This window comes from Triticum urartu, chromosome 2 (genome assembly GCF_003073215.2).
Source record: "Triticum urartu cultivar G1812 chromosome 2, Tu2.1, whole genome shotgun sequence".
Classification (NCBI taxonomy): domain Eukaryota; kingdom Viridiplantae; phylum Streptophyta; class Magnoliopsida; order Poales; family Poaceae; genus Triticum; species Triticum urartu.
In genome coordinates this window covers 178,560,656-178,579,852 of record NC_053023.1, presented here as the reverse complement: position 1 = coordinate 178,579,852, position 19,197 = coordinate 178,560,656, and the positions used below count along the sequence as shown (strand labels likewise).

Sequence of the window (19,197 nt, the reverse complement as noted above, 5' to 3'; positions counted from 1 at the left end):
TAGGAAAGTTAACCATCTTTGATCAACGAGCTAGTCAAGTAGATGCATAATAGGGACACTTTATTTTGTCTATGTATCCACACATGTATCAAGTTCCCGGTTAATATAATTCTAGCATGAATAATAAACATTTATCATAATATAAGAAAATATAAATAACAACTTTATTATTGCCTCTAGGGCATATTTCTTTCAGCCTCATCCTGAACCAGATGTCGTCGACGGCGACGCCAACTCCCAAGCCGACCCCAACGCCGTCGCCAAGCCCGAGCGATGATGCCTCCACGACGCCCAGCACTGAAGCCGCGCCGACGCCGACCAGCCCGCGCACGCCGACTCCTCCGACGCCGGAGGCCGACAACGTCGTTTGATGCATTGCCTACGCGTCCTTTCTTTTGCATGCCGAACCTTTTATTGATCTCCGAACTGTGGCGTGGTGATCGCCAATCGTCTGGACTTTTCTAGCGCCGATCGCCGGACTTGTGGTGTTTTTTGGGTAGCGGGAATGGACCAAGTTTGAATTTACGACGTCTTGAGGGCGGCACCTGGGGGCGTGGCTGAGACCTAAATCGTCCCCAAGGCCTAAAAGTTGCCGGGCGAGTGTCCGAGTCTTGATTAAAGCGGGCCAGTTCCTCTTATCGCACCCTGAACTCTTTTGCCAAAAACCCCAACCCTAGACACCCGCGCCTCCGTCCCGCCGTCCGCCGCGCCTCGTCACTCCGGCGAGCTCCCCCCCTCGCCCTCGACCCCGCCCTCCTCTCTTGCTCGTGTCCCCGTACCACCTCCCCCTCCCGACCAAGATCGCCGCCCTCGTTTGCCGACGCCCTTTGCCGCGACCGGAGGTCCCTTGTCCTCACCGTCCTCGTTCGGCGCCGCCGCGAGCGACTTAAGGGGAAAGGCGGCGATATGAAGAACCTGAAGCTTGTGACCAGGGTCGTGCAGGAGCTCCAGCTCCATCTCGACGGCGAGACCCTCGTCGTATCCGCCATCGACGCCGAGCGCCACCGTGCCTTCTTCGTCTCCTCCGCCAACTTCCTCTATTCCGTTAATCTCCTCGCCTCCACCCAGGTACGGATCCTCAACTCATGGATTCCATTCCATTCTATTGCGACTGCGGGTTCCTGCTTAAATTTTGGAAAGTGTTTACACATCAAACAGAGTTCATATTCAATTAACCATGGTAATGCTACACTAGTTCATTAGTATATTCCATTTAAAAAAAACTCCTCAGTATGTATGAAAAGATCTTTCAATAGAAAATGTGTTTGTATGTTGAGAGCATGTATTCCTGTCTTATTGATTGCCATGCTTTCTTTTCCACAGCAACCTCTGCAATGGAGTAAAACCACTCTAGATTCAGATGTGGAGGAGGTTCTTCTTGAGCCTGGAGATTTCATAGTTGCCATGGATTATCTAATGGAGAAGGAGTCTCTGCTCCTTGGTTCAGCGGACGGGTGTCTCTTATTGTATAATGTGGAGGAAAGAACAACCGAAGTTGTAGGAAGATTGGAGGGTGGTGTCAAGACCATTGCATCTAGTCCTGATGGGGCCCTTCTCTCTGTAACAACCGGATTGGGGCAACTGCTCGTCATGACACATGATTGGGAAGTGCTGTTTGAGACTTCTATTGACCCTCAAGTAAGTTTTGTGTTTCTGATCTAACTAAAGATATGGTGTATTCAGTGTGATTATAACGGATGCATGAATTGGACCCTGTAGAGCAATGTGGTGTGATTTTTTAGTGTGTTTGTTTTAGTAAGTAGGTCTCATGGTAGAATGATGTGAGTTGGGGAAACATATTGCAATAGGATTTTCTAGCACCAGATCCCGGTGCCTTTTCAAGTCTTAAAACACACTGCATTTAATTCGTTACTGTTAGAACACATCTCCCGTTGATCTCCATGGATAGGAGTGTAGTATATATTATCTACTGCCTAGTCATTGCATGTTGCTATGATGAATGTTATAATATATATGTAAAAAGTGATGTTATGTCTTCTCCATTCTAACATAATTGTTCCCAGAGTGCTTCTGCATGCGAGATCAATAGTTCTGATGGTCAGATCCAAAGTTGTGTCTCTTGGAGGGGTGATGGAAAACATTTTGCTACCCTTGGGGGCTTTGATGATAGCCCTAAAAAACTTACTATTTGGGAACGTGAATCTGGAAAGGTTCATTCTTCTTCAGACACCAATAATTTTATGGGGCAATCACTAGACTGGATGCCGAGCGGAGCAAAGGTTGTCACTGCCCATGACAGGAAAACAGAGGGAAAGTGCCCTCTCATTGTATTCTATGAGAAGAATGGCTTAGAAAGAAGCCACTTTTCTATTGAAGAACCAGCAGAGGTTGTCATCCAAGCATTAAAATGGAACTGCAACTCTGAACTCCTAGCTGCTCTAGTTTCTTGTGGCCAGTATGATGTTATTAAAATATGGTCCTGCAGCAACAATCACTGGTATTTGAAACAAGAACTGCGCTACACAAAGAAAGAGGGGGTGAAGTTCTCTTGGGACCCGACAAAACCGCTGCATCTCATTTGTTGGACACTAGGAGGTGAGGTCATTGCACACAGGTTTGCATGGACTACTGCTGTCAGTGAAACTTCAGTTGCATTAGTTATTGATGGCCTCCGTATCCTTATAACTCCGCTCCATTTGGGCCTCATGCCACCCCCTATGTCTCTGTTCTATCTTGCGTTTCCTTGTGCCGTGAATGAGGTTTGTTTTGTATCCAAGAACTCAAAGAACCATTTGACTGCTTATCTTTCAAATGGCAGCTTATGTGTTGTGGAACTTCCGGCAGCAGATAAATGGGAAGAGTTTGAAGGCAATGGGATAACTGTTGACCCTTGCCATTGTGACTTCAGTTTGAATAACTCTATGCACCTCACGTGGATAGATACACGTACCTTAATTGGTATCTGTCGCTGGAGTGATTACTGTTCTTCAACACCTATGAGGTCCAGTGAAGCTGGTAACTTAGAAGAAAAACATGATTCGCTGTTCTTTGTCAATGAGATTAAACTTGTATGTTCTGAGGACTGTTTGCCAGGTTCAGTGAGTTCATCTGGTTGGCAAGCTAGAGTATCAAAGAGAATGCCTCTGGAGGGTCCTGTTATTGGAGTCTCCCGAAACCCAGCAAAAGGAGGTTCAGCCTTTATCCAGTTAAGTGGAGGAAAGATTGTTAAATACTGTTCAGAGTTGAGAATGACTGCACCGATACAAAGCGGTGAACTTTGTCCTGATTATGATTTTCCAACATCATGTCCTTCAATGACTGCTGTTCCATGCCATGAAAATGGTGTGGTTCGAACCCTTCTGCTTGGACTTGATGACAGCAGTAAGCTGCACATGGGCAAAAGGTTATTGAGCAACAACTGCAGCAGCTTCACATTCTATTCCAGTTCTTATGGAGCTACTGAGCAGGTTGTGACCCATTTGCTTGTGACTACTAAGCAGGATCTTTTGTTCATTGTGGACGTCAATGAGATTTTCCTAAAAAACGGCCAAGTGACAATTGATAGCCATGTTAACAAACATCCTCGAGCAAAGCCAAGCAAAGAGCATATCACTGTGTGGGAAAAAGGATCAAAATTGATTGGTGTTCTCCATGGTGATGAAGCGGCTGTCATAATTCAAACAACCCGTGGTAACTTAGAGTGTATGTACCCTAGAAAGCTGGTCCTTGTTGCAATTGTTCAGGCACTGGTCCAGAGGCGTTTCAAAGATGCAATGGACATGGTAAGACGCCATCGAATAGATTTCAATATGTTGGTTGATTATTGTGGATGGAAAGCTTTTATCAAGTCAGCAGCAGATTTTGTTAAAGAAGTCAATAACCTTAGCCACATCACTGAATTTGTTTGCTCAATTAAGAATGAGAATGTCAGCGGCAAATTGTATGAGGCGTACATATCATTCCCTGAGCAGTGCTCGAGCTCAATGGATAGTGAAAATCCGCATGGCGCCTTGTCAGAGAACAAAGTAACATCTGTACTGATGGCAATCAGAAAAGCCCTCGAGGAACAAATAGAAGAAAGCTCATCAAGAGAACTGTGCATACTGACCACTTTGGCGCGTAGCGGACCTCCATTGTTGGAAGAAGCATTGAATAGAATTAAAGTCATTCGAGAACTGGAACTTCATGGGGTTGATGATGGCCGACGGAAGCTTTACCCATCTGCTGAAGAGTCTTTGAAGCACTTGCTTTGGTTAACAGAACCAGAAGCTGTTTTTAATGCTGCTTTGGGACTGTATGATCTGAATCTTGCTGCTATAGTTGCTTTAAATTCCCAAAAAGATCCAAAGGAGTTCCTTCCTTTTCTTAAGGGTCTTGAATGCCTACCTCCTGCTATTATGAGGTACACAATAGATTTGAAACTTGCAAGATATGAAAGTGCTCTCAGAAACATTGTGTCTGCTGGTAATGAGTATCATGCGGACTGCATGGAACTCCTTAATTCTAACCCTCAGCTGTTCCCACTGGGCCTCCAGTTATTTAGTGACCCAGATAAAAGACATCAAATTCTTGAGGCATGGGGCGACCATCTTTTTGAAGAGAAATGCTTTGGAGAAGCTGCAATAACTTATCAATGTTGCTCATCATATCAGAAATCTTTGAAAGCTTATCATGCCTGTGGGGACTGGAGAGGTGTGTTCACTGTTACAGGCCTTCTGAACTTCACAAAGGAAGAAATTCTTCAACTAGCACAGGAGCTATGTGATGAGTTCCAAGCACTCGGTAAGCCAGGAGATGCCGCCAAAATTGCACTGGAGTATTGTTCAGATGTTGATAGAGGTGTAGGCTGCTACATCATGGCAAGAGAATGGGAAGAGGCTCTTAGAGTGGCTTATATGCACAGCAGGCAGGATCTTGTTGATACTGTTAAAGATGCAGCTCTGGAGTGTGCTGCAGTGCTGATATCTGAGTATCAGGAAGGATTGCTGAAGGTGGGTAAATATCTAGCACGCTATGTCGCTGTGCGGCAGAGGAGATTATCTCTCGCAGCTAAACTACAGTCAGAGGACCGATTTATGGATGTCGAAGACGACAACATTTCAGAAGTCAGCTCTAGCTTCAGCGAAATGAGTGCATACACGACTAGGTTTGTTATTCTGCCGTTTTAAGTTCCTAAGTCCTTGTGCTTAATGTTTCAATTCCATCTTCCTTGTTTAATGTGATTTCCAAATGCTGTGTGGACAGGTCAACAAAGGAATCGAGTGCTTCTGTCATATCTAGCAGCGCAAGCAAGTCACGAGGGTCAAGGCGTCAAAAGAAAGCTGGCAAGATACGAGCTGGAAGGTAGGTGACTTGGTTTTTTTTCCGGTTATCAGATTATTGCACTGAAATCTCTGTTTTGTACTGTTTCTGCTTGTTTGTCTGTTTATCTTGTCGACTCACTAGAAGCACTGTTTCTGCAGTCCTGGGGAGGAGATGGCACTAGTGGAGCATCTCAAGGGGATGTCTCTGGCCACTGGTGCGCAAAAAGAGCTTAGAGGTCTACTTGTAGTTCTAACACAGCTGGGGAAAGAAGATATCGCCCGTCAGGTGCAGCTGGCTGGAGATAATTTTGAGGTATCGCAGATGGCCGCAGTGAAGTTGGCTGAGGATACAATGTCTACTGACAAGATGGACGAGAATGCGCATACCCTTGAGCATTACACGAAAATGCTGAGAGCGCATCAGCCTGTCGCCAGTGAAACCTCCTCCTGGCGGATCAAAGCTCTGTCGCCGCCTTGACTGGTATGCCCTCCAGTTCCCTGATTGCAAGTTAACTCCATTTTGGAATGAAATAGTACTGGTACATGGAACGGGTCAACAATGGCGGTGTGATTTTTGAAATATTGCTTCAGGTTTGCTGGCGTGTTGCTGTTGGGACACGGGAGGTTGGCCAGGGCAGCGCTTCTGGTGCCCAACGTTTGCAGTACAACATGTCTCTATCTGGCGGATCGTTACGTCCAACATGTTTCAGCAATTTTGTAGTTGTATCATGTATCGGCGGATCGTTACGTCCTAACATGTTTCAGCAATTTTGTAGTTGTATCATGTATCGTGGATATCAGAGTTCATGCCATCGGTCTATCACAAGTATAGTGGTCTATTTGTTTGTGTACCAACAGTTGATTATTTTTGGCAGAAATGAAGCATGCCATGAATATTGCTGAAATGTAATACATTTCAATACGCAGTAAATGCTGATATATTTTCACGGGGGTATTCACATGTGCTACTTCTCTTAAGGTACATCAATACGTAGTAAATGCTGATATATTTTCACGGTGGTATTCACATATTTCCTCCGTGTGTACTTTCAATTTTATTGGAGGGTCAAACTATCTCAAAGTTCGATCGAGTTTGTGCAAAAATATATTAATATTTGTGAAACTAAATTGGTATATGATGAAACTATATTTTATTATGAATCTAATGCTACTTTTTTTTTGCATGATAATGTCTCATTTATGTCATAAAGATCATACTACACGTCACGTACACATCGATGTGACAACTGAAAAAATAGCAAAATGCTAGCCTTTGTACAAAGGAGCACTAGCCAAAAAGGAAAAATACAATCAAGACTGAAGAATCCTCTGAACTTGACACCACCTTTGTCACCACCTTAGTAGCCACTAAAATAAAAATGACGGATCATCTCCTCACCCTTACTTGATGCGGCTCCATTGCTGATATGCAGACCTTCAAGGTGGCTCGCCAAAGGTGATGCCATTAACGTTGAATCAGACCATGGCAACACCTCGGACACGCCATCAAACTCTACTAATTTGATGCATAAATAAAGGACAGACCCAGTAAATAGAAGCTCCCACACAAGGTGGGGTCTGGGGAGGGATTATAGGAACCTAGTCTTACCTCTGCAAAGTGCAATGCAGAGAGGCTGGTTCGAACCCAGGACCTCTTGACACAAGTGGGGAGGACTTCACCACTGTGCCAGGCCTGCCATCAATTTGATGGCATAAATGTTGATGTATTATTGTATAAATATGATCAAATATATATAAAAAGTTGACTTTCCAACAAAATTGTAAGTACACTTCTAAGGACGGAAGGAGTATGCTACTACTTTCTCTATCCCACAATATAAGATCATTTTTCAAGCTATGTTACCACATATGCTACTCCCTCCATCCCAACAATACAAGTTTTTTCAAACTATGTTACCACATATCCTACTCCCTCCATCCCACAACACAATATAAGTTTTTTCAAGCTATGTTACCACATATCCTACTCCCTCCATCCCACAACACAATATAAGATCGTTTCAAACTAACATAGCTTGAAAGGAAGTACTTCTTATGTCATTGATCTTATGCAAAGATTGCGTACATGTTTTTTTTTCCTTTTCTCTTTTATGCTTGATTGAGTCACTTAGATGTGCAATAACTAGGCAAACCCATCAAAGGATACCAATAAACAAGCGTTCAGTGCATTTAAAGGGCAAGTCACAACAATACAATCACATATATGGAACACAACGGAATAAAATTATTGGCGTACAATACAAAGTAATCGACATATGGTATTGCAACTACACCCTGAACAAGAGAAAAGGGGAATCCTCTGTTTGAAGTTCTTTGGCATCACTGTAACAATGAGACTATTCAGCTGTAGGAAACAACATGAGCAGTTTTCTGCCATATCCGCACTTGTTGGCCCACAAGGTGATGTAACTATGTATCCACAATTGGCAAAGCTGCCTCGGTAAAACAGTGTACAAGCTTCCCCCCAACTTCTCCCTAAATCTGCGCCCAATGGAGGCCTCATCCATTTCCAAGTATTGCAAGCCACTCATCGCTTCGAGAACATTCCTTGCGTTAATGAGGAAAAATCGTACTCTTTGCCTGATTGAGAGGGCAGGGTAGAAGAGGTAGGGGTGGATGCGCTCTTGTTAGCACCTGCGGTTGTGGCCCCATTTGCTGGCATGCTGCAAACCCACAGATGGCATCAGAAAACAAAATGTAAAATCTGTTTCCATATCTAGTACTCCCTCCGTCTCAAAATAAGTGTCTTAACTTTAGCACAATTTTATACTAAAGCTAGTACAAAGTTGAGACACTTATTTTGGGACGGAGGGAGTATTGCTTAAGTAGCAACAAACCTATGAAGATAACAAAACTTACCCCGGCGAACCAAAACCGAAGTTCCCAGAAAAGAAGTCCTGATTGTTGTTCCCAGCCTGCCGAACAGTAGACCAGAGAGAGAGAGATGAAACAATCAATATAACTAACCTTCGAGTGCACGTATCTAAACATTATCCACAAGTCATCACCTTGGCGACACCATTTTGTGGTGCTGCTGCTGGAATAGATGCAGGGTTCTGATAACCTAGATTTGGCCAGCTATGGGAAGGCAAGCTTCCATTAGGGGCATTAGAACCATTAGCATTTAGCACACTAGCATTCCCGGGAACCATTTGGGGTGCATTCCCAGGAACCATTTGGGGTGCATTTCCAGATTTAAGAGCAGCCATCAGTAAAGCTTGTTGCTGGGTCATAAAAGCAAGCTGCTGCTGATGGATAGCAAATGGTGATACCATATTCGACTGCAGAAAAAACAAGTATTTCTTTAGGTAGAGCCTACATGTGCTCTTGTGGTCAGAGCCATTTCAAATAAATATATAAGTAGTGCGAGGAGTGCTTGTGCTGACCTTCTCAAACAGACTCATGATATCTGTCTGTGGGTTTGATTTGGAAGCAACTGGAGCTGAAGACGCTGCCACAGCTGGCGAGTCTTTAAATAAGTCTTCGATTCCCGATGTAGACTGGGCCTTACTTTCTACTGGCTTAGCAGTATCCTTTTTCTCGGAGTTAGGTGCTGGTTCTGCAGCTGAATAATTTTAATATCCATGAGGAATGCAAAACAAATTGACATGGCAATCCAAAAACATGGTATCTCCACTAAGTGTACAAAATAAACATGATGCAGTGCTCATGACAAGAGAATAGTTTCTCATTCAAAATATTACTCGTAAGAGCTTACACTGGAAGCCATCCCAAGCATTATCGTCATTGGAAGATGACACTGGTTCTTTCTCAGTTGTTCCGTCCATCGATAACATGTTAAAGAGGTCAATGGCATAGTCAACTTTAGGAGGGGGTGCAACCGATGGCTGATGAACTTTTGGGGGTGTCACATCAACTTTAGCAGGAGATTTTGCTGGCTGAGGAGGCGAAGCAACCTTGGGAACTGGTAGTTCTGCTTTTGGCTGAGGTGATGCCTATATTCCAGATCGAAAATCAAGGTTATCAGCAGAAGAAAATTTTGTTCAATAGGATACAGTGAATAAAAAAAACTAAGCAGAGACCCCGAGATTACTTAAAGTAGATGTGATCAAATGCATATAACAAACCCTATATAAGAGCTTACAGGTCTTTCTTCATTTAAGATTACATATTTAGACGGTTGATATTAGTTAAGAAACTTGCAACAGATAATAACCCTGATTTTTTAAACATGCATAGTAACAAGAATTTTGCAACATGAATTGTTAACATTTCATCATTAGAAAAAAAATACAAGGGCCATCAAGGCCAGGTGCCAACAAATTAATAGTTGCATACTAAAAGCTTGTGGTAGTACAAAAGAGTTACCTGCGTGTGCATCCTAGAAGCCACTGGAACAGTTCTTTTCGTAGCAGCTGGTGAAACACGATGTTGCTCAAATGAAGGTTTTTGAGCGTGCCCACCCCTGTTAGCATGACTGGCCTGAGATTCAGAGCTCTCCTCATCTCGAGCACTAGAGGGCAGTTTTGATGTTCCATTCCTCGGTATCCACCTCTTGTCCTCGTATCTATATTTCAGATATGATGTTACTTACATTATTTGAAAAGTACAGAGAACACGTTACACTAGATAGAAAGAGCAGGAATAATCATACTTTGCACGGATGAAGTTCTCTATCCCAACCCTGTCATAATTAGGGGGCAGCTCTGCTTCCCAATAGCCATTTGCCTTTTCATTTCCCATTGCTGCAAGAACATGAATACAATTATCGTGTCAAGTGAAATCATAGTTTTGTTAACAAAAATTTGCATTTAGAAACTCCAGGAGAAAGTAATCCATACATTGAATAAATGCAACTTGCTCTGGCAACCATGTATCCAGAGTAGCAGACCTTACCTGCATCAGGAAGAAATGTTTTGTAAGAATGAAAAAAAATTAATGCTGCCTAATCTCTTAAATGTACATAATACAGTAGACAAGATGATAGGAAGGAAACATATGAAGTAAAGAATTGAATTCTCTCCTGGTAAGTAAACTTTTGGTTTCTGCTCAACAAAATTGTACTGAAATGCCACAAGACCAAAGTAAAGGAAATAATAACCTAAAGAAACATAAGCATATTAATGCTCAAAATCAAAGAAAAAAGAGAGTGTCCTACAAAATGTGGTATGAGGGGGCTAAGCTAATCCACTGAAACCGAGTTGTAGCACATGATGACCACTTTATTGGGTTGTATTATGATACGTTTACATCAACTCCATTTACCTATTAGCAGGCAATGAGTTTAAAACGTTTGATAAAGAACCCTTAGCATGCCCAGATTGTCCTGAAAGTTCTTCACCTCAAGCCAGGCATCACCATTGTGGCTTCTACTAAGTTTTGTCGGAACAACTCAATGAAGGACAAAGCTTTTCCGGTGAGAGTGGAGTCGGAAAAAGGATGCAAATGATTAGTCACTGACCTTTGATATGTGTACCCCAAGGCTTCTATGAATTCCAGAACACTGCATGCATACGAAGATCCCAAGATTGACACTTGCCCATCGAGGACCCCTGCAGCACGGGCAAAGTGTTAGCAATTGTTGAGTAGAACAAGAATTGTGAGCATGAGTGTTGATACACAATGAATGCATAGAAATGGAACTCAAAGCATCTGCACATGTGAACGGAGATAGAGGGAAAAGACTAGCCTAAAAGGCAACTATAACTGAACAATGTCATTTCAACATCTTTCTCCACAGATTGCAGTTGTTACATGTCTAGATACAAGCACTAATGATACATCCACGCGATAAATCTATTCCCGCGTGCATAATAAAGGCCAAAGTTAAAATATTAAATCTTGAAACACAAGGTAAGGCATAAAATAACTACTATAGCATTAACTGTATAACATAACACAGATCAGCAAATGGAACTGACCACTGAAATGTCCAATTCATGAATCAAACAGCTGCCTACCAAAATAGGCGATGTCAAATCTATCGGTAACATAATTTTTGTCTGATCCATCAATAGATACGTTAAAAACAACCAATTGCACGGGACCACTCACTTTGACTTGCAGTCTGCACATTCTCTGTTCTCCGGCAACCGCAGAAGGCCTTCCAATATCTGGAAATAAATGTAGACGAAGAATGACAATGGGTCATAAACGCTACGCGACAAACATGAGTAACACGCGTAACAGAAGATTGTGATTGCAACATAACAAGCACACATGGTGTCGCTTCCTTTTGGCTCATGTGACATCAAAGATAGATGGTGAGATTACTTACACGATGTTATAACCCTTCTGATCCACGATATACGCTACACAAATATAGGAGGCACAAAATTGAAGTGGTATTTGATTGGAATCTACGTCATGCTCGCCCTTATTCGGCACCGTAGACATACTAGAGTGCTACTACACCGCAGACATACATAATAGAGTGCTCCTACTCTATCGAATGGGAGGGTATTACTCAACTTTTGTGCCCCAAGGTATGAGCAGCAGATACTATGAAGCAGCATATGAGCAAGCATTGCGCGTTCTCTGTAATCCCACCCAGGAGACTGAAATCCGTAATAGAGCGATCAAATTTACAACCAAACCACCGAATGGCGATTCCCATATCTCAACCGGCTTCGACGAGGCCGTCTGACGGAGCTGCCAAACGCAAAGCCAGCTACCGCGTCCGGCTCCTCGATTGATTTCCCGGCCATCGGAACGCGGCGAAGCAAAGCTCGGATCTGCTCCTTGTCAGGAACCGCAAAACCAATCGCAGATCCACGCCGTCGCGGATCCCGAATCCCGCCCGAAAAGAGGAGCTGCGCGTCCCGTCGGCTCTGTTTTGATTCCCGGTCCATTCGAAGCAGCAGCGTGCGGCGCCGATCTAATGATGGTGGTGCCGAGAGGGGGAGGGGGAAACAGTGGCGACGGGACGGACCTTCTTGTGCCTGGCGTTGAGCTCCTTGGAGACGGAGGCCTTCTCGTTCATGGCTGATCGCCGGATCCTCCGACCGGGAGGGGGGGATCGCAGGGATTCGGGCTCGGGCTCCCTCTCTCGCCCTCTCTCCTCCCTGTTTTTGCCGCGTCGTGGGGGAGGGAGGGAGGAGAGATGTGCAGAGGAGAGGGAGGGATCTGTGCGTCTCCTCTCGGCTTGACCTTCCTCGCTCGCGTGCCCTCTCTCTCTCTCTCTCTCTCTCTCTCTCTGAGTAGTTTTTTTCTGTTGGAAAAAAAACTTGTTTTTGTTCACGAGATTATATTTTTGTGTGCGATGCGGTAATGACGGTGCTGTGAGGGTCTGCTGGCCTAATCACGGCACGACAGACCACGATTACAAACCAATAAAGGAATAATTATTTATTATTTGTTGCATTCACACTTACAATAGCACCGACCAGTGTAAACCACGTCAGTTGGAATGGCGCTGCCATTTTGATCTGGTCCACAAATGTGGAAATGGAAAGGGAACCATGAAGATGACACGAACATACACGCGCACCAGCCGCCTGCCTAGTCAACCTTTCTCGTTTTCGTGATGATTTTTGAAACGTGCATGTTTGAGTCATGTTTATCCTCGGTTTTTGGGATGTTAGTATATCCTCGACTATTAACATCTGGTTCTTTTAGAAAAAATAACATCTGAATTATTGTTTTGCGTCCATCATTGTTTTTTTTTAGAAAACTGACACAAGAAGCATCCGGTTTTAAATTAATAAAGCCAACATCGGCCGAAGTAGCACAGAGTTACTGTTTTACATAACTGAATAAAAGCAATGGATACAACTTGCGACTCAAAAAGATCGTTGAAATAGAAATGAAATAACTACAACAAGCTCAAGAGCTCCTGTGAAACAGCATGAAGGTGTTTGATCTTGTTAAGGATGGTCGTCGCCGCCTCACAGTCCTTCCTCTTCCTTAGAGGGGCACCTTTGTTGAAATAAAAACAATATTTGAAGATATAATTAGCAGGGTGAGCAGGAATGGTTCCCTTAATGGCAAGTTTGTTACAGGTAGTTCATAGCGTCCAGGCTAAAGCATTAAACGTTCTCCAGGCTAAGAGATGGTGTTGGCATCGAACGTTACGCAAGAGCACAAGCGCTAGCACCATTGAATTCGGGTGCCAAATTTGTCCAAACACATTCTGAGACGTAGCTCCATAATAATCGAGCAGGGACGTGTTGGAAAAGGATGTGATTAATGTCCTCCAAGGACCTACATAGAGCGCGGTTGCCGTGGCTCGGTCCATGACGTTTTTGGAGGTTCAGAGCCAAGGGGAGGTGGTCCAAGGCAACTTGTCAAAGGAAGATACAAACTTCAAGGGGCATACGTGTGGCCCACGGAGGTTTGGCAAAACGAACTTTGGGGCCTCGCACCAGCTTGGCACAAGCGAACTTGACCAAGAAGCCACCTAAGGCCTCCATCTCCGAGGTAATCATGTCTCGGTTCGGACTGAGCGATACATGTTCGATCAAAGAACTCATATTGTCCAAGGAATTAGCTTCCGCCGTCAATAGAGATTGCAAAAACGATGATGGTCGAACCAGAGGAAAAATCATCGCTAAATAGCGTCTGAGGTTACATAGCGATTATAAACAGAGACAATACATCGCGAATAGGGATTTGTCCGCAATCCATTTTGACAGCCAAAATTTGGTGTCCTCCTTCTCATTCCCTATCGAGAATTTGGCTCCTAAAATAAATATCTCCTTACATTTCTGGATCTCATTCCATAGTTGTGTGGCCTCAACAATGCACGCAAAGAAGGAGTCTGTTCGGAAAGTATTTGACTTTAAGAACAGGGCCCACAACTCGTTGTCGTTTTGCGGGATTTTTCAAATCCAGTTAGTAACTAGGGCTAGGTTCATCTGTTTAGAGTTGGAAAGCCCTAGACCTCTATGGTTTTCTAGGTCTACATAGATCAACATGTCTGACCATGTGGTACTTATGTTTTTTAACGCTATCATCCCAGAAAAATCGAGCACGAACATTATAAAATTTCGCATGAACCCCTTCTCCCAGAATGAAAAGGCCCATAGAGAAAGTAGGAATGGCCGAGAGGCACACATTAGTAAGAGTTAGCTTAGTGATGCCCTACAAATGCACAGGGTTTTTGTAGAAAAATCGCTGTAAGTAAGGTTTATCGATCTCCCGTACACATACAAACTGAAGTCTAAAGATAGTTTACTTCACTCGGTTGCTAGGAAGACAAATAGAAAGGGAGTGCTTACTAAACTACTGATGGAAAAATAAAAGACAAAAATAAAAGGGAACTAAACTAAGTGAAGCGATGCTTGAGCAGTAAATGCTCTCAAGGGATCCAAAGTCATTATCACAAGTATGACACTGACAACACATGTGAAAGCATAGCTCTATGTTCGTATCACTAATCCACTTAAAATTATTTTGCGCGGGTGAAGCCAAATAAAGATACACATCTCCATGATACTTCTTCAACGTATCTACAATTTTTCATTGTTTCATGCTATTATATCGTCAATCTTGTATGCTTTATATGTCATTTTATATCATTTTTATGGACTAACCTATTAATTCAGTGTCTAGTGTCGGTTCCTGTTTTTTGCCTATTTTTTGTTTTCATAGAAAAAACATACCAAGCGAAGTCCAAACACGATGAAATTTTACGGTAAATTTTTTTTTGAACGTGAAGAGACCCTAGAAGGTTCGGGGAGGCACCAGACGATGATCAAGAAGGGCACAAGCTTAGGTGGCGTACCCTAGGAGGGTGCACTATGTCTGCTTGTTGGCCCACTGTGGCTCCGTTTGCCCTAATTCCAACTCATAAAGTCGGAAAGATTCGAAAACCCCCAGAGTGAGAGCCGAAACAATTCTTCCATTGCCGCAAGTTTATGTTCTCACTAGTGCGCGTCGGTCCTAAACAAACGGTTTTTAACCCCTTTCCGCGACGGCCTTCGGAACCGTCGCCAAGTGAGTGTGTGCGATAGGGGGTCCTTCCCACACGACCCAGAAATCATCGGGGATATGGAACAGTGATCCAGAGGCCTTCCAAAATGTAATCGTATGCGATGCAGCACACACTAAATTCTTTCGCACGTGTGGTATCGGTGATTAAGCGTTTCTAATGACACAGTGAAACCATACAGTCTGTCGTAACGAACCGTTTGGGAAACAGTATGTAAGGCACACGGGCCAACATATGAACTGTGTGCGATTTGTGCCCTATCACACACGAGTTTTCTGCGGAACTCGTCTGCCATGCTAGACTCCATCGCACACATTTTCCAACAATTACTGTCTGCGATAATGTTCTATCACAAACGGTTCAGGAGCCCCTTCGCACACATACAATTGCTGCAGACCATTTGTGATTTGTTAGGTATCATCGACGGTTGCCGCAAAAGTGACATGTGCTTTTCGTTTGGGATCTCACACATTTCCTGAAAAAAATACGACTGTGATTGTATTTTGCATCGAGCATGGTTTACTCCAAGTTCTCGTGTGCGATAACGCGATATCACAAACGGTTCCGGAGAACCTATGCACACTTAGTAGCACTGCAAATCATTTGCGATCTATTGTGTATCACCGACGGTTCCACTATGATTGACGTATGCTTTCCTATGTGGATCGCACACACTTATTTAGTTGAATCATGTGCGGAGCAATTGCCAGGTTAAAACAAAAATATCTCATTTTGAACCGGCATGCAAAAAGCAAATTCATCACAATATTTAATTGTACAAATAAACAAAAATATCTCATTTTGAATCGGCACGCAAAAAGCAAATTCGCCACAATATTCAATTGAACAAATGGTGTCCACAGGAAGAACATTCATCAGATTTCGCAACAATTGCAATTGAACATATGGTAGCTAAATTCCAATGATTTGTCCACACATATATGCATTACATAATTAATCATAATGTACGAAATACGAAGACCTCATCAAATGGAAAACAATGGATCCATGCGTTATATATTTAGCGGCTAACTCTTACTCAATGTTTTAGGAGAACGCATGCTGAAATCTTCATTATCACCAGTGGGATTGATGAAGTGATCCAGGAAGAAGCCGCTGATAAATCTCCGAACCATCAGCAATTCACCAGCCGGGAGCGATTCAGGGGTCCTCGGTTTTAAGATGAGATACGATATTTTTAAGATCAGAATGTGCCATATGAGTGAAGTAGAAGATATTAATTAAGATAGACTTACTGATACTAATTCGCGAGGATCGTCACAACTATCAGCGAATTTGCAGATGGAGATCATGTGTCTGCAAACATAGTATCCACAAAGGTTGGTCCCTGCTTCTTGCTGAGGACATCGATTTTTTTATACAAAATTAGTCATGCATTTGTCCTGTCAGGAACAACCTAACCGGTGTTAGATGTATTATTTTCTTGGACAAAATAGAAAGAGGTTTATTTAGAAGCTTGAACATTTGACTAGCGTAAGGAAAGGTATTTGCAGACTGTTGGATAAATTTTTCGAAAATAATGGATTTCGGTGTGTTACCGGAGAAACGATCTCGTGCTGCAGAGGTAGTTTCCTCTTGAACAGGTTCCCTGTTTTAGTTTCCCACAATGCGAGCACATTGCAAATGATGATGAATTTTGACAATATCAATTATTGAACCAGATATGAATGCAAATTAATTTCAACATCATAGAATTCAATACCTATCCAAGAATTGCTGAAGATGCGTCAGATCCTGAGTGTTTGTTGACTCGCTGAGAGAATCGATGTAGTAAACTGCGTTCTTGTTTGGAACAATGAATACCAATATCCAGTGATTGCTACATATTAAGAAAGCCATGAACTTACGAATGATGTCGAAATCTGAAAGAAAATCAGTGTATGTGTGGTTGTTTACTTGACTTACCATTCATGATATGGCCAGAGAAATGATTCTGCATGGGACGTGTTTTCGAAAATACGGACAACCGTGTTAACGGCCCAGTCCCGTCGGTCCTTTTCATGTAATGTTGTGCCATTTGCTAATGCAAGATCTATGAAATACACACTCTCACTTTGTATTCTCTGCGCGTTCAATCCCCTGATAGGAATAAAATACAGTTAGCTGTTTATCATTTACAGCCTTGTATGGAGAAGTTGATCAGAGTTTGTTAAGTGCTTACAAAATCACGCATCTAACAAGAGTGGCATCGAGCACGTTGAAGTTGAAGAAGAGATGTAAGTCCTCGAAACTCACAATGATGGAAACAGCATCATGTCGGAAATGATCTCTGTTGTGGTGGACTAGCAAATGGTGATGACCTTTTGACATTTGATCCATGCAATATTCATGTAACTCGCGACAACTGGAGCTGCACTCATCAAAGTATTCGCCAACAAGAAATGGATGGCCATGGACGTAATTGTGTGCTTCAAGTACGCCTGCTTTATTTTTAGCAAGCAACAAACGTACTTCTTCATCACCCATGGCATCAGAAATAATATTACTCCCCGATTCGAACAATCTGCTGTTAATTTGGTTCTGGGCGATGAGTGCTTTAAGTAAGAGGTAATCATTCTCTTTCCTCTTCACTCTCCCGCTGCGCTTCCTCGTGGTTGTGGGTGTAGCCTTTTTGGCCACTTCCTTCTTCGTACTTGAAGCATTTCTGGCATAACGTCTGGTTGCCTGCACGGTAGACTGCTGAGCCGACAGTGAAGCTTGGACAGACTGCTTAGCAGACGGTTTATCTATGCCGGACCGCTGAGCTGGCGGTGCTGCTGTGATGGACTGCTGGGTTGTAGGAGCAGAGGCATCAGACTGCTGACCATGCGTTGAAACTATGTCAGGTTTCTGCGCAGGTGGTGCCAACTTGTCGGTGTGCTGAGGAGGCCATGCCAACGCGTTGGTTTGCTGAGCAGGAAGTGCTGACGCATTGGTATGCTGATCACGCGCCTGCGGACCGACGGACCGATGAGCAGTCGGTTTTGGACCTATAGGCTGCTTAGTAGGCGGTTCCGAAGCATCGGACTGCTTAGGAGTCTGTTCCACCAGGTTGGTCTGCTGAGCATGTGCTGCAGCTGGGTCTCCCCCCGCTGCTTCAGCGGCCGGCATATGAACCGGTGGTGCGTCATTGGCGTTTGTAGGCCTTGCCACTGGCTGCTTGGGGGCGGAGGATGACATGGCATGTATGCTACAAAGTCGGGCCGGCTGATCACAGGTTGATGCATCAGCCCGCGAGAGCTGATGTGGCAAGGAGAGCGTCACCGGTTGAGGGGAGACAGTGGTTGCTCTTCGCGGGGCTTCAGGAATCTCATCGATGAACTCCATTTCCTTTCGTGGCCACTGGATGTGATGTAACAGTGTTTCTCCCAAGGTCCTTTGCTCATTGAAGTCTCCTAGGACATTCTTCAGGGCAAATTCATTGAATCCAGGCTTTACTTCAATCACGTAGCACTTCACACAGCCCGGCTTCAATGGCACATTGTCCAAGAAGAGGCCATCTTCCAAGAAGGGTGGGTAAACCCAGGCTGTTGCACATTTTAATGTACCTTCATAATGTGTAAGTGATACGTCCATTTTGCATCATGCTTTTATATCGATATTTATTGCATTATGGGTTGTTATTACACATTATGTCACAATACTTATGACTATTTTCTCTTATTTTACAAGGGTTACATGAAGAGGGAGAATGCTGGTAGCTGGAATTCTGGGCTGGAAAAGGAGCAAATATTAGAGACCTATTCTGCACATCTCCAAAAGTCCTGAAACTTTACGGGAGCATGTTTCAGAATATATAAAAAATATTGGGCGAAAGAAGTACCAGAGGGGGGCCACCCACCGTCCACGAGGGTGGGGGGCGCGCCCTACCCCCGTGGGCGCGCCCCTACCTCATGGGCCCCCTGGCAGCCCTCTGATGCCCATCTTTGGCTATATGGAGTATTTCGTCGAGGAAAAAAATCATAAGCAAGCTTTCAGGAAGAAACTCCGCCGCCACGAGGCGGAACCTTGGCGGAACCA

At 43.7% G+C, this 19,197-nt stretch overlaps 2 protein-coding genes across 2 annotated transcripts; one reads left to right on the top strand and one right to left on the bottom strand.

The window, feature by feature from the left end:
* Nucleotides 1–636: 636 nt before the first annotated feature.
* LOC125536629 (elongator complex protein 1) lies at nucleotides 637–6,225 on the top strand. The gene is made up of 6 exons (XM_048699881.1): nucleotides 637–1,068; nucleotides 1,324–1,638; nucleotides 2,025–5,107; nucleotides 5,206–5,304; nucleotides 5,424–5,745; nucleotides 5,856–6,225. Exons 1-5 carry the CDS (start codon nucleotides 907–909, stop codon nucleotides 5,740–5,742), a joined length of 3,978 nt encoding a protein of 1,325 aa, XP_048555838.1. The 5' UTR covers nucleotides 637–906; the 3' UTR covers nucleotides 5,743–5,745; nucleotides 5,856–6,225.
* A 1,201-nt stretch (nucleotides 6,226–7,426) lies between these two features.
* On the bottom strand, nucleotides 7,427–12,474 carry LOC125536628 (ADP-ribosylation factor GTPase-activating protein AGD5). The gene is made up of 11 exons (XM_048699880.1): nucleotides 12,178–12,474; nucleotides 11,301–11,359; nucleotides 10,708–10,798; nucleotides 10,088–10,142; nucleotides 9,901–9,991; nucleotides 9,615–9,813; nucleotides 9,004–9,241; nucleotides 8,672–8,850; nucleotides 8,294–8,566; nucleotides 8,145–8,200; nucleotides 7,427–7,948 (listed from the first exon to the last, which is right to left on the bottom strand). The coding sequence occupies exons 1-11, from the start codon at nucleotides 12,226–12,228 to the stop codon at nucleotides 7,813–7,815; spliced, it is 1,428 nt and encodes a 475-aa protein (XP_048555837.1). The 5' UTR covers nucleotides 12,229–12,474; the 3' UTR covers nucleotides 7,427–7,812.
* Nucleotides 12,475–19,197: the final 6,723 nt, after the last annotated feature.

Excerpts from the sequence above, each read along its gene's own strand:
- LOC125536629 (XM_048699881.1), top strand. The coding sequence starts at position 907 with ATGAAGAACCTGAAGCTTGTGACCAGGGTCGTGCAGGAGCTCCAGCTC. Across the intron at positions 1,069-1,323 it reads ATCTCCTCGCCTCCACCCAG|CAACCTCTGCAATGGAGTAA; the intron begins GTACGGATCCTC and ends TCTTTTCCACAG. Across the intron at positions 5,305-5,423 it reads GGCAAGATACGAGCTGGAAG|TCCTGGGGAGGAGATGGCAC; the intron begins GTAGGTGACTTG and ends CTGTTTCTGCAG.
- LOC125536628 (XM_048699880.1), bottom strand. The coding sequence starts at position 12,228 with ATGAACGAGAAGGCCTCCGTCTCCAAGGAGCTCAACGCCAGGCACAAG. Across the intron at positions 9,992-10,087 it reads GCAAGTTGCATTTATTCAAT|CAATGGGAAATGAAAAGGCA; the intron begins GTATGGATTACT and ends ATGTTCTTGCAG. Across the intron at positions 7,949-8,144 it reads TTCGGTTTTGGTTCGCCGGG|CATGCCAGCAAATGGGGCCA; the intron begins GTAAGTTTTGTT and ends GTGGGTTTGCAG.